Source organism: Colletotrichum godetiae (assembly GCF_030913485.1).
Source record: "Colletotrichum godetiae strain CBS 193.32 chromosome Unknown BDP55scaffold_12, whole genome shotgun sequence".
Lineage (NCBI taxonomy): Eukaryota > Fungi > Ascomycota > Sordariomycetes > Glomerellales > Glomerellaceae > Colletotrichum > Colletotrichum godetiae.
In genome coordinates this window covers 681,583-707,691 of record NW_026851260.1, presented here as the reverse complement: position 1 = coordinate 707,691, position 26,109 = coordinate 681,583, and the positions used below count along the sequence as shown (strand labels likewise).

Below are 26,109 nucleotides of genomic sequence, written 5' to 3'. Positions count from 1 at the left end.
AAGAGCAACTCAGAATAAAATTTACACAACAAAAACAATGTCACCAACAACCCTCCACCAAGGCGCCTCAAAAGGCTTCGCAGACGCGGCAACCTACGACGCCTACCGCCCTTCCTACCCACCCGAAGCCACTCAACGTTTCCTCGAGCACCTCCGCCTCGCCGACGTGCCGCACGCCAAGATCCTGGATTTGGCCGCGGGCACGGGGAAGATGACCGAGGTGCTGGCGGCGCGGCACGAAGGGTTCGAGATTGTGGCTGTGGAGCCGCATGAGGGGATGAGGGCGGAGCTGGAGAGGAAGGGGTTGAGGGGCGTCGATGTGAGGGATGGGTTTGCGGCTAGGTTGCCGTTGGGGGAGGAGTGGGGGGATGGTGCCGTCGTTGCGCAGGTGAGTCTTTCTTTTGTGTTTCTTTTGGGATGGGAGGTTGTTGGAGATTGGTTTTGGGATGTGTGAGATGAGCTCCAGTGATGAGGATGAGATGGTGGGCTTGGATTGAAAATTGATGGCTGACTTGCGTTCTACGTAGGCCTTTCACTGGTAAGATGGTCCATCTTATGGATTCGGAATGTAAACATCAGCTTATGAAAGTGTAGGTTCGCAACGGCAGAGTCCCTCAAGGAGATTCACCGCGTCCTGAAGCCGACCGCCGTGCTCGGTTTCATCTGGAACATTGAGGATTGTAAGTCTTCACTCATACTATAGAGAGACCTTAGACGTCACCAAGGAAACAGAAAAAGAAAACAATCATTGCTAACGAAGCCCACACGATAAAGACAACAAGCCAAAGCACTGGAAAGCAAGCACCCCCTGGGAACAATCCCTCAACGAGCTCGTCTTCACCCTCGGCGGCGACGGCCAGCCGCGCTTCCGCGACTTCGTCTGGAAGGACATCTTTGACAGCCAGCTCGACGCCAACCCGCTGCGCGCCGTCAAGGACGTCGTCCTCGAGGGCGGGCGCAAGATGCCATTGTTTAGCGTGCCCGTGGGCGAGGAGAAGGTGCCGTTTACCGTCTGGCTGACGCCCGAGGCGGTGTGGAACCGGTTGAGGACGCTGAGCCAGGTCGCGGTGCTAGAGGGCGCAAGGGCGGCGGCGTTCAAGGCCGAGTTTGATGCCATTCTGGCTGGGGAGAGTGTGGAGAGAAACGAGAAGGGGGAGGTTGCGTTGCATGGGGTTACGTATTTTGCGTGGACTTCGAGGTTGTAGGCATGGGTGGGAGTCTAGGAGTCTGCGTTGTTGGTGAGGTGTGTTTTGCTTTCACGTTTGGCTGGACGGGGGATTCGTAAAGCAGCATTCGTTTAGTTGGTAGAATTGAGGGTATATTTTCTCTGCATTGGTAGATTTGGTAAAGGGCATCCTCTGAGCACTCTAGACTCGTTCATAGACATCTTCGCCAGGGAATAAAGTCCAGTCACCGAACCCTTGTTGACATCTTCATCCGCACCTCCTAAGAGTCTGCCGAGATGTACATGACTACGCTATCTGTCAGTGGGGATGATCTGGAAATGTAATGGAGTAAGGATTACCGTTGTTTCCTCTCACAAATGCGTCGCCGTATGGCCGCCTCTTGGTGCCGTTGACGTACTCCTCCGTCTTCTCCAGCGCGATGTTCATGTAGCCATCGACGGACTGAAGCTCGCCTGCAGTGAGATGTTAGAAGATTCTCACTACACGCCGCATACACTCTCGCCTCATCTCATTCGCATGCATGACGACCCAGGCACTCACCCTTGTAGACGACGCCCGAGTTAAGCTTCACGGTGACGGGGTTGCCGATGATATCGCTGAGGAAGCTGGAGGGGTCCTTGCCCTCGCCCTGGCTGATGTTTCCGTTCTCCATTGTCGTTGTCTGGCTATTGTGAGATGGAGGTGAGTTTACTGGAGGGTGCCTCGGGATGTAGGTTGTTCCGTGGCGGGTTGACGTGAGGGTGGTGATTGAGGCTGCGGGACGTCAAAGTGGTGATGATGTTGGCAGAATTGCTGGCAGCTGGCGACGATGGCGTTGACGGCTGGGCGAGTTTTGCGCAGGGTACGCCATCCTGTTAGAGCATCGAATGCTTGGGGTACCTGGATCGCACCTGGCGTTAGCTTTTTCCAGGGTAGCTCGCACTGTAGGGCTACCCAAGCAGCGCACACTCCGCGCTGAGCAGCGTGCAAAGGCGAACTCCATCCCCCTCCAGGTTTCCCCTGGGCCCTGGTGAGGTGGGGCCAGCCGAATCAATCTTTTGCTCTCTCACCACGGAAACAACGGCCGCCCCCCCAAATCCCAACCCAAATATTTGGTGGTGGTGCGCGAGCCAGGACGCCTCTTCTCCCCCCCCCCCCCCTCCCCTTCTTCTGTCGCATGGTTCGTGATGTTTCTACCTGCTGCCTTCTCTACTAGGCCCAGCCTCTGGCGCCTTCTCTGCATGGCCTGACCTTTTTTCTCGTCCCAAAAGTTCACTTACAAAACATCATCACCTCATAAAGTTGCTCCCGAAATCACATCATCCAAACTACTGCGCCTTCCACCCTGCAAATCGCACCGAATCGCATAACGAATCCCGAGTCAAATTTTGCTCTGCCACTGGGTGTATTCAGAAGAAACGTCCACTTGTGAGCCATGGCAGACGCAGCGAAGCCCAAGAGGCGCCTCCCCTTCAAGCCCACCGCTTTGCGACAAAAGTCCGATCCGAAGCCTGCGCCGCAGGAGAATGACGACGAAGAAGACGACGACGACGATGGACTTAGCCTGTTCAAACGCTCCGCCGAGTTTTTTCCCGTCGCAGTTGCCGAGCAGGAGCGGCGTATGAAGCGGAAGCAGGCGGAGCGAGAGAAGAGCTCACAAGCGCGCTCACCAGAGCGCGAGACACAGCCTGCGCCAAGAGCCAGCGAGGAGCCTGGCAAGGACGACGTTGAAGAGGACACAAAGTACGCTTTTCAACGTGTTGTTTGCACCACTGCCTCTGGATTTCTTCTGACATAATTCTTAATTATAGGGAAATCGGCACGCCGCCATCAAAACGCTCGCGAACCAGCGATGAATCCCCGCAATCGAGAACAAAGCAGTCGCCGTATAAGCGCCGCGAAGGCACAGAGACACCCTCGAAGCGCTTAACCCGTGCCGCCGCCTCGCGGACACCTCGGAAACAGCAGGTGATACCCCACAATCCCGTCATCGCGATCGAAGATAGTGACGAAGACCTCGATGACGTGGACGATGTGGCGAGCGACGATATCTACGAAGCTTCACCCGTGCGCAAGACGCAACGCCGGAGACAGACATCGGAGCCCGAGGCGTCGCCTCTCGTTATTGACTCGGACGACCCTTTTGTAGAAGGAATGGACGAAGACAAAAAGTCTCCAGTCGCAGTAGCGGTAGAGGAAGAAGAGGAAGACGATGAGTTTGAGGAATACGTCCGACGCGCCATGGAGCGTAAAAAGGCTCTCGAGCAGAACGAGAACCAGCTCGTCAACGTTTTCGTCACCTCGGATATACCAGACACCAGAGATCGGCAATTCCGCTTCACGCTTGTCAAGCCGCTCAAGGTGATCCGCATGAAGTGGATTGAAGTCCAGCTGGAACGTGTTCAGATGTCCCACTCGGAGCTGGAAAGCGTGTTCCTTACATGGCGTGGCCACGAGTTGTACGATACTACGACGTTGCATAGTCTCGACCTGGAAGCCACATTCCGCAAATACGGCGGCGGCGACGGCGGAGGAGACTTGTCCGAGGGCTTCAAAGACGACGACTGGACAAACGTCCATCTGCAGATGTGGACGCGCGAGTTGTGGGAAGAACACGAGAGGCAAGAGGCGCGGAGGAGGCGACACGATCTCGGAGACTACTCTGACGACGAAGGCGAAGCTCAGGGCGATGGTGCGGATGCCATCGAGCCGGAGACGGAGCAGAAGATCAAGGTCCTGCTCAAGACCAAGACGGATGAGCCGCTCAAGACTTCGGTGAGGCCATCGACCACGATCGGAACGCTTATGGAGCTGTTTCGGAAAATGCGCGGGTTGGCCGCGGATGCGCCCATCACGCTCATGTTTGATGGTGACGAGCTCGAGGAGGAGATGACGGTTGAGGAGGCTGATATTGGCGACATGGAGACGATTGAGGTCTACATAAGATGATGACCCCCTCTGTCGAAATGGTCGAGGTCGGATAGGCTGTTCAAGCCAGTCTTTGCTCGTCGCAAACCTGGTGCCGCTGCCTGAAACGGCAGTGACGGAAGCCTGGAAAGCTGGTGAAAAGGGGCAACGACAAGGTCTCGAGGAAGGATTTAATTCAAGATACCCGGGGGAGTTTTAAGTGTCTTTTCTCATGGGAGGTAGCGTTAGCATGGAAACTTGAAAAAAAGCTCTTTCGACCTCTCAAGTTGATTTTGCCGCGCCGGAGTGGGGACTAACTTACCCCTATTGTCTCTGGCTGCCCCTTGATGGGTTTATGCGCCTCACTTGCATCGCCAACTCATCGCTATAAGGCTTTAGGGGCATTTATTGTGAAAGGCAGAGTCGCTGCTCATATCATTCTGTGGTTCTGTTGATTCATCGTTACTCATTAAAGCCAGCCCTTTCCTCCGTGTTTCCGATAGACCAAAACATCCCGAACAGTATTGAGAAAAAACTCACAACCACCACACCAAGAACCTCAAATCGGCAAAGACCTCTGCAACCCAATCCTCACCCACCCTCCCCTCCTTCGAATCCCTCATCTCCCATAGAAACCCAGGACACGCCTCACCCCTTCACTCATGCTTCTCCCCGCAGCCAGGACACTTGTCCAAACTCTCATCCTGCGGAAAACTCCACGTCTGCCCGGCGCTGAGATTCCTCGTCCTCGCCGCGAAATCGTCCTTGTCATCCCTATTCGCTGCTGCTGCCGCCGCATCCTCGGGGTCCGCGTACTCATCCTGTCGCGCCGTGATGCTAAAGTACCGACTGGCGTTATACTTCTCCCCCAAACGCTTCGCGACGTCGTTGGCCTCGTTTAGGGAGACGAGGCGCCGCTTGTCCGGGTTCTGCTCCTGTATGGCGCGGACGGCGCGCCACGTCTTTTGTTTGTTAGTGAGACGGGCACCGTTCGTATCCTTGTCATTATTATTGTTGTTGTCTTCGCCGTCCTTCTTGACAAAGGACTCGACGGGCCGGCTGACGATGGTTGACGGGTCTTGGTTGCTCTGGAACAAGGTAATCGGGCTCGGCGCGAGGAACTTTTCGCCCGTGACGTTCTCGCGCGCGATTTCGGCGGGGGTGCGACCGACTGCGTTTTCGCGGTGGAGGAGCTTCGGTCTGTACTCCAGCAACGCCGTCGCCAAAAGGTCGTCGTTGGCCATGACGACGGTGTGGAGGGGCGTGTCGCCCGCGCCGTTGAGCATCTCGAGCTCGGCATTGTCGCCGCCGCCGCTGCCGCTCGAAAATTCCAGGAGGCGGGCGAGCACGGCGAGGATCTGGCGGTCGTCTGTGTAGTTCTTGCTGGCGACCGGGTTATAGTGGTACGTCGTCCGGCGCGAGTTGCAGACAGCTGTGATCCAGGCGTGGAGCGGCGTCGTGCCGTTGTTCTCGGAGAGGTTGTTGCGTTGCTGGGCGAGGTGGGGGCGGAGGCCTGCGTCGACGAGGTCGAGGACGGGGGAGAGGCGGCAGGCGCGGGGCATCCCTTGCAAGGCGGCGTGCAGGATGTTGTCGCCGGCGTTGTTGCGGGCCATTTGGTTTGCGCCGGCGGCGATGAGGGTGCGGGCGAAGTCGAGGCGGCCAAAGTGGAAGGCGAGCCAGAGGGGCGTGTCGCCGAGGGTGGACTTGTAGTCGAGGGAGGCTGGGCAGGCTTGGGCTAGGTATTTGATGACTTGGTTTGTGAGTTCTGTTGGGGGGCCCATGACGGCGCAGTGGATTACGAGTTCATCTGGATATTTGTGTTAGATGGCATTGGGAAAGGGGAAGATAAAAAAAGGGGTAAACTCACTCTGAATGCCTAGCCACTTGGAAATGGCTCTGTCGAAGCCGCCCGGTGCTTGGCTGAGATGCTTCAGTCTAGAATCCTCGCGAGCCGCCTTGGACTTGCCAAAGCCCACGTAGTGACGATGAGGTGCGTCGCCGAGGAACCACTCGACGCCATCAATGTTGCCGGCCATGGCGGCATGGAGCAGGGGCGGCGTCTTGACGCCGGTGGAGCGGACCACCATGTTCCTGCCGGCCGTGGCCCAATCCTTTCTGTTACGGGGAGTCAGCAAGATGCTGGTGATACGTCAGTTAAGTGTGAGTCTTCCTGCTTACCTCTTCCTGCCGTAGACCGTCAGACCTAGGTAGTACTTGGACTTGCGCTTCATCTCGACGCCGCTCTTCTTAACGAGGTCGTCGAGCGGGATGCCTGCACCAGTACGGCTGATAATCTCCGCAAGAGCCGCCGTCTTGCCGTGCTTGACGGCCCAGAGGAAGTCACCCTCGGGGAACTCGAAGCGGCCACTCCTACCGTCCTCCTCGTCCTGAGTGGCGCCGGTTCCGCTGACGAGCTTCTGGCTCGCAAAGTGGATCGCCATATCCAGAAGAGTCTTGAGCCCCGCAAGGTCGTCGTGCTGCAGGACGAACTGGAAGAGCGTCTGGCTCGAGTTCTTGCAGCTGCGCGCCTTACCCTCCACGGGCTTGAAGGTGTGCGTTTTTTGGCCCAAAAAGTCGACCGGCTTGGTCGTGGATTTGACCTGCATCGACACCTGGCCAATGTTCTCAATGGTGAACTTCTTGTCGACGATCTCGGAGATGATCTTGGGGTCGTCGTTGGACGCTGCGTCGCTCTCGTAGTCCTCGTCGTCTTCGTCTTCGGGACCGCCCGTGTCCAGCTTGTACCGCATTGCATCCCGATCTTCCGGTGCATACTGGGCCATGACAATCTCTAGGATCGCGTGAGCCACATCGTGGTGGCCGCGGAGGTAGGCTAGTGAGAAAGGGGTGTTGTCCTTGCTATCGTTCACTGCCATCTTCAGAGGAGGCTCCCCATGGTCCTTGCCCCAGGCTTGGAGGGTGAGAGACTTGATCTTTTCCAAGTCGCCGGACCAAGCAGCCTCGAACCTAAGCGGGCGTCAGTAATACATCATCAGACCATAAATGTCGCCTTGCACTTACAGCTCCAGGTACGCAGCCTTCCTGACTTCCGTGACATCAGTAACATTACGGAACGAGAAACCATAGCTGTAGTTGTTGTAAAACTTCTTCTGACCTTCCCAAGGCCTGTTGTGCGGGACGGCGGTATTGTCCGGGAACTTGATGTCGGGATGGATTTCCGCAAAGGTCTTGCCGCCCTTATCGATGATGGCCTTCTCCAGCTTTTCAAGCGACGTAATAACCCCCTTGATGGCCTCAACCTTCTCAGGAAAGCCCTTGAGCTCCTCGTGATCCTTCTTCGCCTTCTCGTAACTCTCTTCTGCTCTCTTGTGGTTGACCCTGCGCCAGTAAATGTTCTCGGATATCTGCCAGTGCTGGTAGGTATCTTCTGGGTATCTCGCGAGGAATTCGTCCATTCCGGCCGACAGCTTGGGCTTCACCTGCGTGAACTCGTCGCGCTTGAAGTCGCGGAGCTTCTTGAGCTGCTGCTGCACGAGGTCGAGGGCCGTCTCGCCCTTGTTATACGCGCGCTGGTAATCGTTCTCGATGGCGCGGTACGAGTTGGTCGTCATCGTGTTGGGATCCGCTCCCTTCTCGATAAGCCTCAGCGCAACATCCGGATCGGTGCAGTTCTTGATTGCCACAATCAACGGCTGGTCGGTATTTTCGTTGAATTGCTTCTTGTTGTCCTCGTAGGAACCAAGTCTGTTATTCGACTTGGAGAACTTGGCAGCCTTCAGCCAAACATCAAAATCGATTTGCGGGTTGGCGCCGGCCTCGAGCAACTTGAGCACAAAGACGGAGTCGCCGTTCTCGATGGCTGTGTGGATGGGCGCGATGGCCACCGGGTTCCAGTAGCTGGCGGCAAAGACCATGTGGTTCAGCGCCGTCTTGAGTCCCACCTTATCGTTCTCCCACAGGGTGTCAATCATCTCCTGGTTGCCGTTCTTGACGTAGCGGTGGAATGCCGTGCATCCGTTCATGTCTGCCTGGGACGAGGTGGCGCCGAGCTTCATCAAGAGGAGAGCCATCGACTTGGCCTTCTCAATGGGTAGATTGAGAGCGAGGGAGAGCGTCAAAATGGCCGCGGTGGGTTGCTTGTCGGAGTTGAGGAACTTGACGGGAAGGATGGCGTCGCTGCCATAGTCACAGAGAAGCCTGACGGCATCTTCGTTTCCTTCGGAGATGGCAAGGTGCAGAGGCGAGCAGGGCAGATCCCAGGCCAAGACGTCAGTCTTGAAGAAGTCGGGCTCGTCGGTCGAGTCGTCCTCCAGAACCAGGTCTTCCTTGCTCTTGTCATTCTCGTCCTTGACATTAACGAAAGAGCCAGTTGCCATAGATGTAGCGTCTGCCTCGGTGTTGCCCGCGTCCACCATCTCAATGTCATCGTCATCGTCGGACTCGCCGTCCGTTTCGGCATCCATCTCTTCGTCGTCCTGCGCTTTAGACGTCTTTGAATCGGGCTGGTCCTGAAGTCGAGTCTGTATCGCTTTGCGGCGGCGATCGGCTTTTCCTTCCTCCTCTTCTTCATTGGTAATGCTCTTGTCCATCAAAATTTTGATCATGTCAGCGTTGCCGCGCTCGGCCGCAAGATGCAGAGCCGTTCTGCCATCAGCAAGGCGAGCAGTGAGACGTGAGCCATGCTCGACCAAACAACGGACGACCTCGGGCGTGGAGCTGATGACGGCGAGGTGGAGAGGTGTGCGTCCCGTGTAGTCGCGCTTGTTCGGATCGGCGCCCTCTTGGGAAAGCCAGTCTCTGACTTCCTCGACGTCGCCGTCAACAATACTCTGGCAGAGACGAGCCGTGTTTCCGACATAGGCCATATCGGTCCAGTCGTTCTCCGTCAGCGGGTTGAAAGAGCCAATCTGCTGCCGACCCGGATCGTCAATCAAGAAGGTGACCTTGCCTGAGATGTAAATCTCCGCCTCTTTCTCTGCGACTTCGACTTCTTCCGGTGTCACCGCCTTTGGGCAGCCGCCGCAGCAGTCCTCGATGACGTCTTCGACACGTCCGAAGAAGGCGGGATGGCGGTGAAGATACACCTCCCGCTCGTCGGGCTGATTCCACTCGGCGTTGAGCACTGCCTGCTTGTCAGTAGACTGCTTGCATCCAGATCGTACTGTGACTTACACAGATCTCTTGTGTAGCAGAGCTTTTCAATCTTCTTTGCGTGGAACCTGCTTGAAGTCAGCCTCTACACTCTACGGGCGATGGGAAGTTTAGGACATACCCGTGACCATAGGGTACGGTGAAAGTGTGGTAGTTGGACACATCATTCTCGTCAACCCAGTCGGCAACCTCGTCCTCAAAGTTGTCCTTGATGTTGCCATGCAGATGATGGGGGTTGAATCGGTTCGTCGTGGGTCGGCCTCTCTCCTCTCGTCGCTTGTTGAGGTACGTATCCCGAATCGACTGCGTGGGAAGTCGCTCCAGGACGAGAAGGCGCGCGAGACCGAGGGTCCTCTGGAAGCTGCGCTCAAAGATGGTAGGATCGATACGGCTGCGCTCAAGTTCTGGCCAGTACACCTCAAAGTTGCGGTGGCTGTATTTGGACAGTCGGTTCTCGTAGGAGGGACTCCGGCGGGTGAGATCGATTTGGTTGACCTGAGTGATGAAGCTTCCCAGGGCTCTAGGAGTCACCCAAACCTGCTTTCCGTCGTAGGCACCGCCGGCTGCGTCAATGTCGAAACCGGTGAGAATTTCACCAACAGACCTGTTTCAAGATTAGCTTCGTGCTTGACCTTGATTTTGAAGTGAACACATCTGCCGGTCTACCTACTTGTATACACGCAACACGATCTGAAATGACGGTCAACGTTGGTCAACAATAGCAAGGAAACGTGGGAATACTTACCTGGATGTGACGGGTGGGATACTGAGAAGCGATGGTAATGGCGTACTTGGTACGAACTACCGTGACCTCTGTCAAGATTGCATCCCGAACAGAGGCCTCAATCTCCTTGATCTTCTCGAGGGCTTCTTCATGGGTAAGGCCGTACAAGAAAAGATCCACATCGGATGCCGGACAGAACTTCTCGTGGTAGTACTCTCGAAGCTTGCGCTTGGTCGTGTTAAACTCTGGCGGAACGGGAAGCAGAGTGTTGATGACTGAAGAACCGGCAGCAACGACGTTGTCCCAGTTCATATCGACGAGAGAAGACTCGGAGAAGACGTTAAAGTTCTTTTGGAAGTCCTTGAGGCCGGAGACGACGGCGGGCGAGCCATTAGCACGGCGCTTGTTGTCCGGGAGGGCCATGATGTAGCGATCCTTCTCCTGCTGCGTCTCGGCGGCGAGGAAGCGGGCGCGGGTCCTGATGTTCTTGGTATCCTTGGTGAAGAGGGGCACGAGGTTGATGTGCGGGTCGTCCAGGGCGGGATTCTTGCGGTCCTGGGCGAAGACGGAGCGCAGCTGGGCCTCGTACTTACGGTAGGGCTCGAGGATCTCGACCATCTTCTTCTCTGGGTGGGCGTGGATGTAGTTGACTAGGTCCCCGTGGGGGGCTGGCAACTGCTGGAGCTCTGGGAGAGACATTGTGGGCAAGTAATGGGGTTGTTACTTGGTTGTCTTTTGGAGGGAGTTGAATAGTCAGATGATGTGACTGTCTTGGTCGTGGGCAATGCCGGGAGATGGAACCGTCCAACTCGGGTTGAACAGACGGAATCCAAGCTCAGTAAATGTAGGCGGGGAAGATGATCAATAATGTAAGCTTATGAGAAGAAGCTGGGAAGGTCAATTGAGAGACAAGAGAAATGGGAGAGAAGGCGTCATAAGAATGGAGGTTCACAAGAGATGCATTGAAAAAGAAGATGAGGAATTGAAGCTATCTTATAATCTGAAGGGCATCGTTTGGCGCATTCCTTCTTGACCGTTTGTTCTCGTAAAAAGGAGGGGTGAGGATTTTAGATCGTCCCAGGCAAAGCCATGTCAGATGCAAGGTACCTTTTTCGTGGCATCTCTACTAGAGAGGTACATGAACCTAGCGCCATTACGGAAGCGTCGTCAAACGAGCAGCTCAGCTTGCAGGGCTGTTGCGAAGTGGTACCGTTAGCACCCACGCGACTCACCTAGACGAAATTATCTCCAATGGCTAGTGCACCAAGGTTCCATGGCGAAACGAGCATCAGATATGGATACAGACATGAGAGGATAGCTGTGCCGCATGAAGCTGTCGCGCAAATTTAGGCAGGAGACGCGCTCAAAGGGACGCAATGGGAGAGCTCTGACACGGTAAGGGACATGCAGGGGGGGGTATGTTGCCTAAATCGCGGGGAGATTTTGACACGAAGTCCAGTGACCGCCGTGTGGACCCACTTGTTTATTCCCGCCGTGGACCGCCACTGCCCGCTGTTGCCTGCCTGGTGCGCTCCCCATCCTTGACACGATCTCAATTGAGTCGATTCCGGTCTCATGGACGACATCCGAGGCCGGCTGCAGCCTAGACATCTGAATATCATGAGAATCTGAAGACATGAATTGAACAAAAGTGAGATGTTGTGTGGATTAGGACCTTCCCAGTACGTCAGTGGTCGAGAATAGCTTCGGTGTCATCTGATCTTTGCCACTGTCCTGCCAGGCAGAATCATGATCTAGACTTCCCCTTTATCCTGGAGAGGGAACTGGCGACAAGATATTAAACTGATTGTCATTCAGAAAATCATATGCTTGTCAGTTTTTGATTGTTTCTGGATCGCATCGCACGATAAACATTGTCATTTTCATCACCCATGAGTGACAGAGCAAACACAATGCTGCAAAGGTACTTTGGCCATTCCAATTCCTCGTACCGTATTGTAGCATTCATATCACATGCAATGTAGAAACAATCGGAGGCAATCGTGGATCACCCACAGAAACTCGACTAACAATTGAGCCCACGAAGTCGCTTCAGATAATGTAGGTTCCAGTGTTTTGTCATGAAATCGATCCCAAGAAGTAGGCCATCTTACACAATCAGTTAACATTCAGATCACCAAGCAACGGCTATCAATCACAGCTATTTCTTGGTGACGGACGTAGACTCAATGAGCAGCACATAATGACAAGCGTTGCTCCAGGGGATAACCCAAGAAGAACTCTGCATAAAGAAACATCAGATCCAGATCTGAAAGCATAAGAGGCTCAATTATCGCCCCACTTCTTCTCAGTGTGGTCACAATTCAGCAAATGTTGATGACGGGTGGTGTCATTGCGAGTGGTTTCTGGGCCCTTTTTTGATTGTGATGTGTTTCGCCGGCTCCGATGTAACGAATACCCGACGGGATCCACTCAGACCGGCCCAAGACCGCAGCCGGTCGGGCGGTGGGGAGCAGGCCGAGCTCGGTGCATTGTAGGACCCGGAGCGGCGTTGACTGCGAGCACCGGCGCTGGGCAGCCGCGAACAGAATACGGAAAATACAGCAGAGAAAAGAAAAGCCGGGTCGCCGAGGAGACCACCGGCAACGGCACTCCGTTTGAACGGGATGTGGCATAAGCCAAAAAGCACGCCGAGTCCGCGGACCAAGACCGGGGCCAAGAGCTGCAGCGGAGGACAGGGATGACAGGGATTCAGAAGCAAAGAAGCAAGGATGGGAGGGACCCGGAGGGGGCCATCTCAGCCTTGGCCCCTGTGGGGGCATTCCTGTTTCAATTTCCCAAGAACCACAAGTCCTGACGTAGGTAGGTAACAGTTTCAACCCGCTAGACCAGGCCACTTTTGGCGTATCAATCAACAATCAATCAGTCAACACACCCATGGCACCCAAACACAAACACCACACTCGAGTCTCACTCTAATTCAGCTCCAGCGAGACCAGCCTCTACCTTATTCTTAGCCGCAGCAGCAGAAGCAGCTTGCCGCGGCACGTTGGCATTTACGGTTACGGTTCAATCCTTTATTGACTCATTGACCCGTCGACCCGTCCTTTTTCGCAGGCCTCCCATACCGGTACTCTTCCTTGCATGCCGCTAATTTTACCTCTCGAATCGGGTCTCCCACTCAGCGAACATGTATTTCTGATCCATATTACCTTGCGTTTGGCGCAAAGCAAGAACAGAGGGCCACTGTCAGAGCTGGTGTTGCATTGTGCGCGGCGTGAGTGGTGCCTTTTTGGCCATTTCGCCTGGGAACTGCCCTGCAAGCATGGAACCGGCGTGTTTGCCCAATGCGAGCTGGTCTGGTCTGGTCTGGTCTGGGGGAGCTCTGGCCACACATCGTCATCCCAACCCCCAAAAGCCCCCAAGACGCCAGCAAACAGATCGCTGACGAGGACCTTGACCTTGGCAGCTGAGAGATTTGGGGAACGGCCGTCCGCGCACTCCAACGCTCCAACGCTCCAACGCTGTCCGGCTGTCACCGACGACTCACGGCCCTCGCCTCATTCGAGGACCAAGGCAACGCACACACTCAATCAACTTGAGGTGAGGGATGGAGGGAAGAGGGGAGGGGGGACATACGGATGATGGAACGCCAACACGTTGTCAACCGATAAGCCCTCAAAAACCAATGGTAGGAGACGGGTCGTTGCTTACTTTTTTGCGGCGACAGGAAGCTATAGTTTAATGCAGAGCAAGGTGGTCTACGCGTATTATTACGGATACTTACACGAATAGGATCGGATGGAAAGACCTCGGACCCGGTTCTCACACAGTAATTAGTGTGTACCTACATTATCTCTTCCTACCGCGAGTACATGTGTGTCTCTGCATGGAGTCAGGTGGATTGATTTGCTGCAGCAAGGATTGCGGACTTGGACCGATATGAATGCCCGGTCCTCCTGGCGCTGGCCTACGGAGTACTCAATTCGAGGGATACAAAGGGGATTTCGGAGGCCGCCTCTGCTTTACCACACTTACCTGGTAGATGTCAATATGGCACTTTGCTTGGGGGCGAAAATGTCCATTGTCAATGACGGCCAGAAAGTTGGCCATCGCCACAACAAAGACACCGGCACTCGTCCAACACCACCACCACAAAGTATCCTTCTCTGTCGAGTCTGTCCCAGAGTGTGTCGTAAAACTCCATGACGGCCTCTCCTTGGACCCAGTCCGACTGTCCGTCCCAGGTCACCCCTAGAAACCGCGCCCCCCCCGGTCCACCTCACCTTTCACCCTGCTGCAGCTCGCAGCACGAACGGACAGGGCAGTCTGGGCGGCTTCATACCGAACCTGGACCTCCCTAGCACGAGTTTCCAGCGGTAGCGCAGCACCTCACCTCAGACCAGGACGTTGCCCACAGCGGTTGCGTAGTGGACCATCCCCACCATGGCCGACAATCCCTGCCACTTTAATTCCTAGCTCGCGTCACTCTGCGCTACCTTACCTTGGCCCAGCAGCGCATCCAATCCAACACAACACACTTTTCTCGTGCGATTTGTAGTGGGATTCGACAACACCCTCTTTCCGTTTAATCTTCCTGCTTTTCCCCTTTCCCATCTTTGGATGTTCCCCCTTCTTTCAAGGTTCCCTTATTTTGCTACCGTCTCTGTTTGGCGTCGTAATACCAGATATCCGGCCGTTGATACCCTCTCTTCGACTTCGAGCTGTCAACTCCCAAATTACAAATCATTGGACCCTCTGGGTTTCTCAAGAACTGACCAGCGCGCGCAAACTGGACCCTGCCAGCCTAACTTGCGCTGAGACATTGTAAGGAGCCACCGTTGCCTAGGGATATTCTTTGTGCTTCTTTCTCCTCGATCTGACTGTTCTGTTCTATTCACAGACAAAGACGAACTCAGCATCAAAAATCGATCATAGAGTCGCAGTCATGGCTTCGCATCCCCAAGGAGAAGCCCTCGATGATATCGAGCACAACCCCCATGCCTCGGCCAACAGATGGCGTCACCAGGAGAGCTCAGCTTTCCTCCGCCATGCCGCCGGCGCCCACAACCATGCGCAACCCCGCGACCCCCAAGAACGAGGAACGACCAACGACCTGGCCGACTTCCTGAACCGCGACCGTGTCGAGCCCGAGAACCCCAATGCTCCGCCCAACTTCAAGCCCATCATGGTTGCTGCTGGTGAGGTCGCTGGCCAGGAGGAACCTCGTGCGACAGAGACCCACGCTCACGAGCAAGACGCTCCCGACGGCAGGGAGATCATCTGCGGACCGCTGCTCAACTACCGCAGGATGGACGACAACAACTGGTACGGAAGCGTCTTGATCGTCACAAAGGGCGGTGGCAAAACTCAGAGCTTCGCACCGCACTTGGTTCTGCGACCTGCGAATGCGGTAAATGGGCAGCACGCCCCTGCCGAGACGAATGGTGTCAACGGTACCAACGGCGCTGTCAACGGCGAGGTCTCCGGCGCAGCCAATGGCGCGGGCACGCATGGCACAGAAACCCAGGGCCAATGTCTCTACTCTGACCCTCGCAACACTTTCTGGGCCTTTGATCTATCACTGCCGCTCAGCCAAGTGGAGGCCAAGTGGGAGTATGCGATCCCCGATATGCGATTCTCGGCTGGCAACATCAGGCCTGATCGTTACCACTTCTTCGTCCCGGCCATTAACGAGTCGATGCGCATCATGTTCCACTCTTGCAACGGATTCAGCGTGGGCACTGATGAAGACGCCTGGAGCGGCCCCGCCTTGTGGAACGACGTGAACCGACACCACAAGGAGCGACCATTCCACGTCATGTGAGTCCAATGTCTCGGCCAATTAGGTACAAGGCTGCTTTGCTGACTTCCTCATAGGCTTGGAGGAGGTGACCAGATTTATAATGACGGAATTCGAGTCGACGGGCCCCTGCGCGAATGGACCGAGATCTCGAACCCCAAGAAGCGCAGACACTTCCCCTTCCCCGAGAAGCTTCGCCAGGCTTGTGACGATTACTACCTCAAGAACTACATCCGTTGGTATGTGCACGGCGAAGGAGATACGTAAAAGGCTTCGAAAGCTAACGTTGCGGAAAGGTACTCCACGGAGCCGTTTGCGACTGCCAATGGTCAGATTGCGCAGCTCAATATCTGGGATGACCATGATGTATGTTGACAGTCGAACGCAACATATCGAACGGCCGGCTAACTGAATGATTTAGATCATTGACGGATTTGGTTCCTACGTTGACGAATTCATGCGATGCGATGTGTTCAGGGGTATTGGTGGAACTGCTCACAAGTACTACATGCTGTTTCAGCATCACCTCCCTCCACCACCATCTACCTACACCTCGGGTACGTATTTAGTCTTACAGTAAAGGAACCTAGACTAATCTTTGGACAGACCACACGACGACGTCCGAGGGCCAAGGACTTGACCCTAACCAACTCATGGATACCTATGTCGCACCGTCCAAGTCGGATCCCAGCTACATTGTCGGCAAGCAGGCCGGTGTAAGTAACTGGTGCAAATTCCCCTTGAGAGCACAGCTAACTGGTTCCCTAGCCCTATGTCGCTGAACACTCACATAACATGTTCGCTCGGCTTGGTGCGCGTATTGCCTTCCTAGGCATTGATGCCCGGACGGAGGTAAGGAAATGATGAACCCGGTACGATGGAGGGCCGAAGCTAACAGCATCTCAAAGCGCACGCGTCATCAAATCAACTACCCAGAGACGTACGATATGATCTTTAGTCGCCTCAGACAAGAGCTCAAGGGAGCTCAGGAGTCCGGACGTCCATTCAAGCACTTGATTCTTTTGCTGGGAATCCCAATTGCGTACCCTGTATGTGGATACGACTTGCGACATGTCTTTGCAGAAACTGACTGATTTCTAGCGCCTGACATGGCTTGAGAACGTCTTCCGCAGTCCTATTATGGGTCCTGTGAAGTTCCTGAACCGAAGGTTCGGTCTCGGTAAGTGTAGAATGCGAGGGCGGGATGAGTCTTGGCGGGCTAACGGTCCCAGCTGGTGGTGTTTTCAACCACTTTGACGGCAGTGTCGACTTGCTCGACGATCTTGACGACCACTACACGGCCCGGACTCACAAGAAGGAGCGCAATGCTCTTGTGGAGAGGCTTCAGGCCATCGCATCAGAGTTCTCAGTCCGTATCACCATTCTGGGTGGCGATGTGCACTTGGCGGCTATGGGTCGATTCTACTCGCATCCTCGCCTGAACATTGCTTCGGAGAACGACCACCGCTACATGGCGAACGTGGTCTCTTCTGCCATTACCAATAAGCCACCGCCAGCGGCGATTGCCAACTTGCTTGCCAGAAGAAACAAGATTCATCACCTGAACCACGATACGGACGAGACGCTGCTCAAGTTCTTTGACAAGGATCCTGGCGACTCGAGTAAGACGTCCAACTCCAACCATGTTACTATGCCGAGCCGTAATTTTGCCATCCTTACGGAGAACTCGCCCAACAACGGGCTGGCTGTGCCGACAAACGGTGATACGCGGTCAGTGATTTCCGGCAAGGGCGGGCACGATTTCCTCCATGTCGGTGAGGTTGAATCGGGATCCAAGCACAAGGCGGCTGGAAAGCAGCACGGCACCGGCAACGATGGTAGCTTGGACATTTGCATCCGCGTCGAAATTGACCAACACAACCGCGAGGGTCTCACCGAGGGGTACGGGGTCACTGTCCCCCAGCTCAAATACAACAGTCACCCGGAGTCGGTTGAGCCCTTCCCTGCGCAGGAGCGTGGGAATGGACAGGGCGAGTAAAGAGGCTCTGTTCAAGGTGGTGAAGGGGAGATGGTTGATGATCGATGCTCGACGTTGGCTAGCATTGTTGCAACGGTTATCGGACACCCGGTCCGATGCGTTGTTGGTTGCATTACGTTATGTTATACCCATGAAGCGAAGGAGCTGAAAGGAAAGGGAGAAGATAGATGTACAATGTTGCAGGTGCATCTCTGGGGGGGGGGGGGGGGGGGGGAGCTTGACCTTTGCTGTGTTTTGAAGTTTATGTATGTTCTTATCTCAAAAGACTAAGTAATAATGATGAGGGCTCGTCCGAATACGGAGCCATTGATACCTGGATTGTAAAGTTTTCTCTTCTCCATACTCGGTACACCTCAGTTGTAATTCGTTTCTGTAAGCCTTTGGGGTGTTCGTCCACGGCATGTCTCCATATCGGAACAGCCATCCGATCCCGAGTTTGCAGCGTCGGGATCGGGAGAGCCCTGCTGATTGCCTCTATCTGGTCGGGCCCACTGAGCCGATCAACTCCGCTGCGGCGCTGCTATCTCGACCCCAAAAATCCAAGGTCAGGGCACAATTGGTGCTTGTGATTGGTTCGTGTCTTCCCCGCAAAGCTGTTCAAGGTTGCGATAGGCAGCTGGTGACATGCTTATCGGCAGCGAAGCGACACCGGGACCCCCGATTTCCTACACTACCACACTACCTACCTCCAAGGCCCCCGCAGCCCCTCACAAGCTCTCCGCCCGCGAGCTTCGTCGCATTCTTAACCCGCGCCCACCCGACATTCGCGGTGGCAGGTGCCCGGTGGTTGCTTGGGAAGGGGAAAAGTATCCAGGGAACAATTTCCGTGTCTCACGACTCGTCCAAAATTCTTTTCCCATTACGTTACCTTACGTTACAAAAAACTTAATAGCCACTCGGTTCGCCGTTTCTCCTTCTTCCCCGAGTGTCACCTGCTCTTCTGCGAACCAATTGCCCATCACCCATAGAACACATTCGCCCACGCTCATCACTTTGTTCTGTGTGCGTGCCTCACTTTCGTGCCCGTCCAATCCGATAGACAAGACATCTCGCACAGCAATAAGCTGTCCTCTCTGCCCATCATGGCGTCCACACGAGCAACTGGGCTTCTTAACTCCCAGCTTCGAAGCGCTTCCCGCATCACATCCCTCGGACGCAGCGTATCTGCAGTTCCGACGACCAGACTCACAACACGCCTGTCCGCTCCCGCGACGAGGACAACCACCAGAATGGCGACGTTTGCTGCCTTCAAGATCCCCAAGATCTCCAACGAGCCTAACGTAGGTGACACAACAAATGAAGCTTTGGGAGGGAGCTTGGTGAGGGGGCAGTTGGCTGACAATCATCACAGCACCACTATGCCAAGGGCTCTTCACAGCGTGAAGGCCTTGATGCCGCGGTAAAGACCCTGCAGAGCAAGCTGCCTCTGGAGGTTCCAATCGTTGTTGGCGGTAAGGAGGTAAGTCGAGCATATCCATCTCTATAGCTCCCAATTCGACCGTGTACAGCTAACAAAACTACCTAGATCTTGACGGGCAACACTGGAAAGCAGGTCAACCCCGCCGACCACAACACCACAGTAGCAACATATCACCAAGCCTCGCCCTCCGACGTCACCAAGGCAATCGACTCGGCCCTCGCAGCCAAGCCAGCGTGGGAATCCCTCCCCTTTGCCGACCGTGCCGCCATCTTCCTCAAGGCCGCCGACCTTATCGCCACCAAATACCGCTACGACATCATGGCCGCTACCATGATCGGCCAGGGCAAGAACGCATGGCAAGCCGAAATCGACGCCGCAGCCGAGCTGGCCGACTTCCTCCGTTTCAACGTCCAGTACGCCGAGGAGCTCTACGCTCAGCAGCCGCAGCACAACAGCCCCGGCGTCTGGAACCGTGTTGAGTACAGGGCCCTCGAGGGCTTCGTCTACGCCGTCAGCCCCTTCAACTTCACCGCCATCGCCGGCAACCTCCCCGGTGCCCCCGCGCTGCTCGGCAACGTCGTCGTCTGGAAGCCGAGTGACTTCGCCATCGCCTCCAATTGGCTCGTCTACAACATCCTTCTCGAGGCCGGTCTGCCCCGTGATGTCATCCAGTTCGTGCCCGGTAACCCCGAGGCGATTACGAACCAGGTGCTGTCACACAAGAAGTTTGCGTCCCTCCACTACACCGGCAGCACCGCCATCTTCCGCAAGCTGTACGGTGCCATCGGACAAGGCGTCGCCGAGGGCCGGTACGCATCGTACCCGCGCATCGTCGGCGAGACGGGCGGCAAGAACTTCCACCTCGTCCACCCGAGCGCCGATGTCGACAACGCCGTGAAGCAGACCATCCGCGGCGCATTCGAGTTCCAGGGCCAAAAGTGCAGCGCCACGTCGAGGGCCTACGTGCCCAAGTCGCTGTGGCCGCAGTTCAAGGAGGGTCTTGTCGCCGAGGTGAACAAGATTACCATTGGCGATCCCACGGACCACGCCAACTTTATGGGTCCCGTCATCCACGACGCCTCATTCAAGAAGCTGTCGGGCGTCATTGACGCAGCCAAGAACGACTCATCTCTCGAGCTCGTCGCGGGCGGCAAGTACGATTCGTCAAAGGGCTACTTTGTCCACCCGACAATCTACCACACCACGAACGCGAACCACAAGCTCCTGAGCACCGAGCTGTTCGGTCCCGTGCTCGTCATCCACACGTACGACGACGCCTCGGCACCGGCGGACGCCTTTGCCAAGACCTGCGAGCTGATTGACGGCACGGGCGAGTACGGCCTCACGGGCGCCGTGTTCGCGCAGGACCGGGCGGCGGTGGTGGTGGCGGAGGAGAAGCTGCGCAACGCGGCGGGCAACTTTTACATCAACTGCAAGAGCACGGGCGCCGTGGTGGGCCAGCAGCCGTTTGGCGGCGGCCGGGCGAGCGGGACGAACGACAAGGCTGGTAGCCAGAACTTGCTGAGCCGGTTTGTGAGCTTGAGGAGTATCAAGGAGGAGTTTGCGGCCACGACCAAGGTTGCGTACCCGAGTAACGAGGTTTGAAATGGCGTCGTTGGCGTGAAAGAGAAGAGAGGTTGGGGGGGGGGGGGGGGGGTTGAGGGATGTACGTTGGGATGGGGGTTGATTTTCTTTTACGGGTCTGTCATTTTTGGGCGATGGTATGGGATATCTGGTTTACTTTTAACACTCATCACGGCATGTGTGAAGCATTGACGAGCATTTGATACGGTCTGAAATGAAAATTCCAACTAGCTTACCTAACTGAGAGGAAATAAGTAAAGATTGCATGAAGTCAACTTTCCATACGTGAGATGAAATAGCCTTGGGTCCTTTTCCTCCTTGGCCTGGTATCCTCGGCCAGTGTCTGCAGAATTTCTTTCTGTAGTCAACTTGATCCGTCACGATCGAGTTGGTGTCTGTCTCCTGGTTCATGGTATGCATCAATCGCCTACCTTACTAGGTACGTTGTCCAGTTTCCTCCCAATCGGTCAGTATCTTCATAGATTTATTTTTTTTTGCTTTCGAGGAAAGTAGGGAACCAAGTCCGAATTAGAACATAACCTGGCCATCTATTGACGACCATCTACTCCGTAGCACTCGATGAATTATAGTTGTCGATACCATACTGTCACGTGCGCATATGAAGACCTCAGAACACGCACAATGAATGCCGAAAAGACGGAGGGGAGGGGGCGATGACATGAACCAAGCTTCCTTGCTGGATCACCCCCCACCATGTCCGCAGCGGGTCCTTACTCCGGGATGCCGTTCCCACCAAGGATGTTTTCCGGCCGCTAACCCCAAGTTGGAGAATGGCGACTCTGCCACTCTGGGGCACTTGGGGCACTTGTGGCACAAGCTGCAGCTGCTGCTGCCAGCTCCTCTTTTATAGAGTTTTGGATTCCCCGGTTTTCCCTGCTTACCTACTACACTTGAAGGAGAAGGAGAAGGAAGGTCACGGGGAGGAGGAAGATAGAAAGAGGTAATCCGGATTCATGGACCTGGGCGGCTACGCGGCTCACTTCAGACGTAAAGGTGCTCAGACTAGTCTTTCCCATCTGGCTTTGGAATTTCCCTCATAGAAGATGCTGTAGGCGGCCTCTTTTCTGCATTGTGTCCCGATTTGGTTAAAAGACTGAGGTAATTATCGGATTGGTACGGGATGAAGGTGAATTGGGAAGATATTCCACGGCGAGTGCAACAGGTCGTAGAGGCTAGGACCGGATCAGAGAAGCAGGAGAATGGTCGACAAAATGCGAGTGTGTTGAAAGTCCTCCTGTGTTCGTGGAAAGAAAGAAAAAAAACAGAGAAGTTGCCCACGTGCTCACTTTACAAGAGGACAGGGGCCCGGTTCGTCATCGGTCCCGCATAGGTTAAGGTCGTGTGTACGAATAAGTAGGTATTCCTGTGTACGAGTCGAGTAGGCTCAAACCCTCCTTCAGCTCTGCGAATCAACCTCAAACACTGGAACGACAACTCCATCAATGACAGATACAGACAAGAGGCACGTTGCCAGGCACGCGACGCAAACTGGAAGGCTGGGGTAAGGGAAGGTGGGATTTACGGGTTCCGGACTTTGGCCACGGAAACGCGGCTCCCTTGTTGAAAATCGCGAACGTGTAAGAGGTCTGGCCCAGCCTGCCCGGGGAAGGTTGTTTGACCAACAGGATGCCGAGCACATGTCTCGTGCCTCTCTCTAGATTCCTCAATTCACCCCAAATCAAGGACAAGAATCGCATCGAAAAGTAAGCTTCAGAGACCCGCTTCAGGTTTACAGACGCCCCTCCCCTCGTGCCTCTTGTCCTTGGATCAAGAAGAATCCACAGGTTGTATGTAGTGGAGGTAGGCATGGACTTGGCAGTTGTGGGAGGATACCTATTGCCGTCGATCCCATTTGACCAGCCAGCATCTTTATTAGGCAGTACCTCTGAGTGCGAACGTGCGTTTTGGGGGGGAGCTCTGATTCTCATCTGAAATCTGAAGGGGCAGTGTGTGAGTGAACCTTGCGTGCGGGCGCTCGGCTTGGCGCTGGGGGGGAGGAATTGCTCAGTTGCCATTCAGGAACACCATGTGCTCGAATTCGGCACTCTGATTGGTTCAACACATTTGAACCCTCGATGTCCTCTCCTACCCGTTTCCTCGCCCAGGAGTCCAGGTCCGCCCTCTTGATTGGATGTCTTCCTCTTTTCTGCTTTTTGGTCTTTTTCGTTCGTCTTATTGTTTGCTTCCCCCGGGCTGTATCTCTTGCGTCCTCCCGCCTTGTGTCCACGGGGGGGCTCTCTTCGGGGGACCCTTTTCTTTCTGGGCTTGGGATGTCGCGTGCCCTCTGTCCTCCAAGCTAGTTCGTTGAGTAACCACCCCTCGTCACTTCCATCAGGGTTGTTGACTATGCCGGGAGAAGGACCAGCCTTCTTCCCCCCGGCCATCATGAGGAGGGGGGGCGTGGGTGGCTAGACGGCTGCTAAGAGGCTGATGGCTATCTGAGGCGAGTGCCTTAACACATTGCAGCTACGGATACACGGGTCCGGGGTTGTAGTTAGATAGAGACGGACAGGCACGAGAGACAATAAGGACGAACAAGGCCAAGGATGGTGAGAAAAGTGAGAGTCAGTCCAAAGTCGTGGTGGTCGTGCGCCGTATCTGCAGTTCATTACCTTTACTCTGCCTCGCCTTCCCTTCCCCCTCTACATCTTCCCACGACCTTTTCTTTTCTACGGAAAACCCCAGCTACCTCTCTCTCGACATACGTGTGCTCTCTCTCACTCTCGAGTCCCAGTTCTCGTCTAAACCAGGCCAGCGAATCGGATACACATCCCTCTAGCAGACAGCCAGCATCGACCGGGGCGTCTGCATCTGTCGCCAAGCCCAGAACAGCTCTGCTGCTACACCGGCGGCCGTCATCTTTGCCCGCGGGCACAGCCTCAAAAACAGACGTCAACCGAATTTGTCTCTCAGCGGTAGAGCCTCGAAAATTTCTCTCAAACTTCGGCTTCCCGTTCTCAATCTAGCTTCTGTCCGGTTGGGGAATTTCTCTTCGTGTTAATCGCTCAGAGTCCGCTCGTACCTTTGATCGTCTTTCTCCATCTTTCCCTCCCTCTCTTACTCACAACTCACACGCACACGCGAACATACATCATACACAATGCCGCGTCCAACATTACCACCCACGCCCGCGTCCTCAACGGACATAAAGGGCCAAGACGGCTCCAAGGACCTCGCCTCCCTCCAGCTATCCTTTGAACTGCCACCGCCAGCAATCATCCAAGACGCCTCGAAGCTCTCCCCAAAGGACACGAGGAGGACGCCGCCCAGCAACACCAACACCAACAGCTTCCAGCCCATCTCGCCGCCCAGCAACACCAACACCAACAGCTTCCAGCCCATCTCGCCGCCCCACGTCAACGCGAACAAGCCGTACCCGGTCCAGCCCAGCGAGACGGTGAAATCCCGCCGGCGCTCGTCGGCGGCTCAAAAGGCGGCTGCTTCCTCCAACGAAAACTTCGCGCTGCCTCCGCCGCCGACTAGGTCACGCAAGATTATCCAGATGAAGCCGCGCGCTCAGCAGCAGAACGAGGCCGAGGCGAAAGACGCTCCGGCGGCGGCAGCCGGTGCCAAGTCCGGAGCTGCGGGTCCAGGGAAGGCCGGCCCGGCGGCGGCGGCGGCGGCGAATGGGGCCTCTTCCACTGCTTCCACGGCGCAGGGCAAGAAGAAGGCGCCGTCAGCGACAAGTGTGGCTGGACGCAAGATTGCGAGGAAGACGGCACACAGCTTGATTGAGCGGCGCCGGAGATCAAAGATGAATGAGGAGTTTGCCGTGCTCAAGGGTATGATTCCGGCTTGTACTGGAGAGATGCACAAGCTGGCAATCTTACAGGTTAGTTGGCAACCCACCCACTCCATCCTGGAGGAACCTGGTAGGAACCTCGAGGGGAAGTTGCTAATCGTACAAAATGGTCAGGCATCGATCGAATACGTGAGATACCTGGAAGACTGCGTCTCCAAGCTCAAAGCCCAACGCGACGCCTCCGAGGTTCGCTCACCTACCGAGTCCGGCCTGCAGACGCCTTCCGGCGGGTCCCGCGCCGAGCCGTGGGGCCAGATCCCGCAATTCGTGCCGCGGTACCAAGAAGATCCCGACGATGTGGAGATGACCGACTCCGAGGCCCCGTCACCGACTTTTCCGCCCACGCAACAGCAGCAGCAATACCCGCAGCAACAACAACTCCCTCACTCCCGCTCCCAGCAGCCATCCGTATCGCCTGCCCTCTTGCCGCAGGACTCAAGACACCGCCACGATTCCTATTCGTCTGTCTCGACGGACCACCCGCGCCACAACAGCTATAGCTACAGCACATCGACGACAACGTCACCCGCGTTCGGGCCGCAGGCGTACGCTGGCGGCGGCGGGTACGGCAGCCTTTCGACTTTGACGAGTCCCGCGCTGGCGCCGCAGCGGGACCGCGATTTGGATCATGAGGCGACGGCTGCGCTGCTGATGCTGAATAGCGATCGGAGGGGTACGGTTGGGGAGGCGAGCGGCGGGACTGCTGGTGCTAGTGTGAATCCGACCAGAGGTGCTGGGCGGGGGATGTCGGTTAGGGATCTGCTTAGTACTTGAGGGGATTCACTCTTCTCACGGACGACAGAAGAAGATTGCTGAAAAGGTGGTGCTATTCATCAACGATGACCCGGGGGGGAGACCCTGGCGGAACTGATGCTTCGACGTTAGACAGCATGAGATTTCGCCGTGGTGGTCAGGGGTCCTTCTATGCGGCGTGGTCTAGAAGGCATCGCATGAATGCGGGAAAGGCAATATGGGACGAAAAGGTTCTAGAATCCTCAACAACATGGGGTTTACCGTCAAAGCTTTGCTACAGGGTACAAAGATCCTTCATTTCAAAGGCGATAAGAGGAAGGGCACAATGTTTGCAAATCGCAGAAACCGCAGAAACACGGATAGGGAATGAGAGGAATTTCGGATGGAGTTGAGAGGGCTAGGTGCGGCGCATACGGGAACAGGGGTTCTTTCCCCCCCGATGAATCTTTCTTTTCGGTTATCGATACTTGGTAACGAATACTGCATTCTTACGGACGAAAATTTCTAGAAGGGATTAATAGAACGAATGGTTTGATGACCAACGCGAGGTTTTCCTGTTCAAGACTTTGGAAAAGATAACGATCCTCCCCACGCTTGATGGGTTTGACGGAGTCTTGTAAACATACGATAGGGGTCGTCGGTCGGTGGTGAGTGTTTGACCCTCTCTCTCTCTCAGTTATCCTGGTAAAAGGTGGTAGGGAATCCCATTAGCAGTACGGATACATCCTGGTTCGTTTCGTTGGCGGAAAGAGAGAGAGAGAGAGAGAGAAAAGTGAGTAAAGGCAGTCTCGACTTTTTGGAGAAGGGATCATGGATCTGATTGTCAAGGGTTGCATTTACGGTTTCAGGGTCTGGCG

The 26,109-nt window shown here is 55.4% G+C and overlaps 7 protein-coding genes across 7 annotated transcripts; 5 read left to right on the top strand and 2 right to left on the bottom strand.

Annotated features, from left to right (window-relative positions):
• Positions 1-37: 37 nt before the first annotated feature.
• BDP55DRAFT_726697 (methyltransferase) lies at positions 38-1,205 on the top strand (the record flags this gene model as incomplete). The annotated part of the gene is made up of 4 exons (XM_060579181.1): positions 38-388; positions 528-538; positions 595-680; positions 775-1,205. 4 exons carry the CDS (start codon positions 38-40, stop codon positions 1,203-1,205), a joined length of 879 nt encoding a protein of 292 aa, XP_060432021.1.
• Positions 1,206-1,446: 241 nt separating this feature from the next.
• On the bottom strand, positions 1,447-1,839 carry BDP55DRAFT_726696 (U6 snRNA-associated Sm-like protein LSm6; the record flags this gene model as incomplete). The annotated part of the gene is made up of 3 exons (XM_060579180.1): positions 1,447-1,472; positions 1,526-1,639; positions 1,728-1,839. The coding sequence occupies 3 exons, from the start codon at positions 1,837-1,839 to the stop codon at positions 1,447-1,449; spliced, it is 252 nt and encodes an 83-aa protein (XP_060432020.1).
• Positions 1,840-2,509: 670 nt separating this feature from the next.
• On the top strand, positions 2,510-4,440 carry BDP55DRAFT_65444 (ubiquitin-2 like Rad60 SUMO-like-domain-containing protein). The gene is made up of 2 exons (XM_060574264.1): positions 2,510-2,909; positions 2,978-4,440. The coding sequence occupies exons 1-2, from the start codon at positions 2,602-2,604 to the stop codon at positions 4,113-4,115; spliced, it is 1,446 nt and encodes a 481-aa protein (XP_060432019.1). The 5' UTR covers positions 2,510-2,601; the 3' UTR covers positions 4,116-4,440.
• Positions 4,441-4,459: 19 nt separating this feature from the next.
• Positions 4,460-10,904, bottom strand: BDP55DRAFT_657620 (uncharacterized protein). Its single transcript, XM_060574417.1, has 8 exons — positions 9,931-10,904; positions 9,856-9,875; positions 9,307-9,789; positions 9,207-9,253; positions 7,095-9,156; positions 6,252-7,040; positions 5,941-6,188; positions 4,460-5,880 (listed from the first exon to the last, which is right to left on the bottom strand). The coding sequence occupies exons 1-8, from the start codon at positions 10,606-10,608 to the stop codon at positions 4,730-4,732; spliced, it is 5,478 nt and encodes a 1,825-aa protein (XP_060432018.1). The 5' UTR covers positions 10,609-10,904; the 3' UTR covers positions 4,460-4,729.
• Positions 10,905-14,818: 3,914 nt separating this feature from the next.
• Positions 14,819-17,672, top strand: BDP55DRAFT_548402 (uncharacterized protein; the record flags this gene model as incomplete). The annotated part of the gene is made up of 9 exons (XM_060568837.1): positions 14,819-15,693; positions 15,751-15,912; positions 15,970-16,039; positions 16,095-16,230; positions 16,280-16,389; positions 16,442-16,525; positions 16,582-16,722; positions 16,775-16,853; positions 16,906-17,672. 9 exons carry the CDS (start codon positions 14,819-14,821, stop codon positions 17,670-17,672), a joined length of 2,424 nt encoding a protein of 807 aa, XP_060432017.1.
• Positions 17,673-18,754: 1,082 nt separating this feature from the next.
• BDP55DRAFT_548241 (1-pyrroline-5-carboxylate dehydrogenase) lies at positions 18,755-20,697 on the top strand (the record flags this gene model as incomplete). The annotated part of the gene is made up of 3 exons (XM_060568817.1): positions 18,755-18,952; positions 19,024-19,131; positions 19,198-20,697. 3 exons carry the CDS (start codon positions 18,755-18,757, stop codon positions 20,695-20,697), a joined length of 1,806 nt encoding a protein of 601 aa, XP_060432016.1.
• Positions 20,698-23,797: 3,100 nt separating this feature from the next.
• BDP55DRAFT_548054 (uncharacterized protein) lies at positions 23,798-25,273 on the top strand (the record flags this gene model as incomplete). Its single annotated transcript, XM_060568805.1, has 2 exons — positions 23,798-24,529; positions 24,614-25,273. The coding sequence occupies 2 exons, from the start codon at positions 23,798-23,800 to the stop codon at positions 25,271-25,273; spliced, it is 1,392 nt and encodes a 463-aa protein (XP_060432015.1).
• Positions 25,274-26,109: the final 836 nt, after the last annotated feature.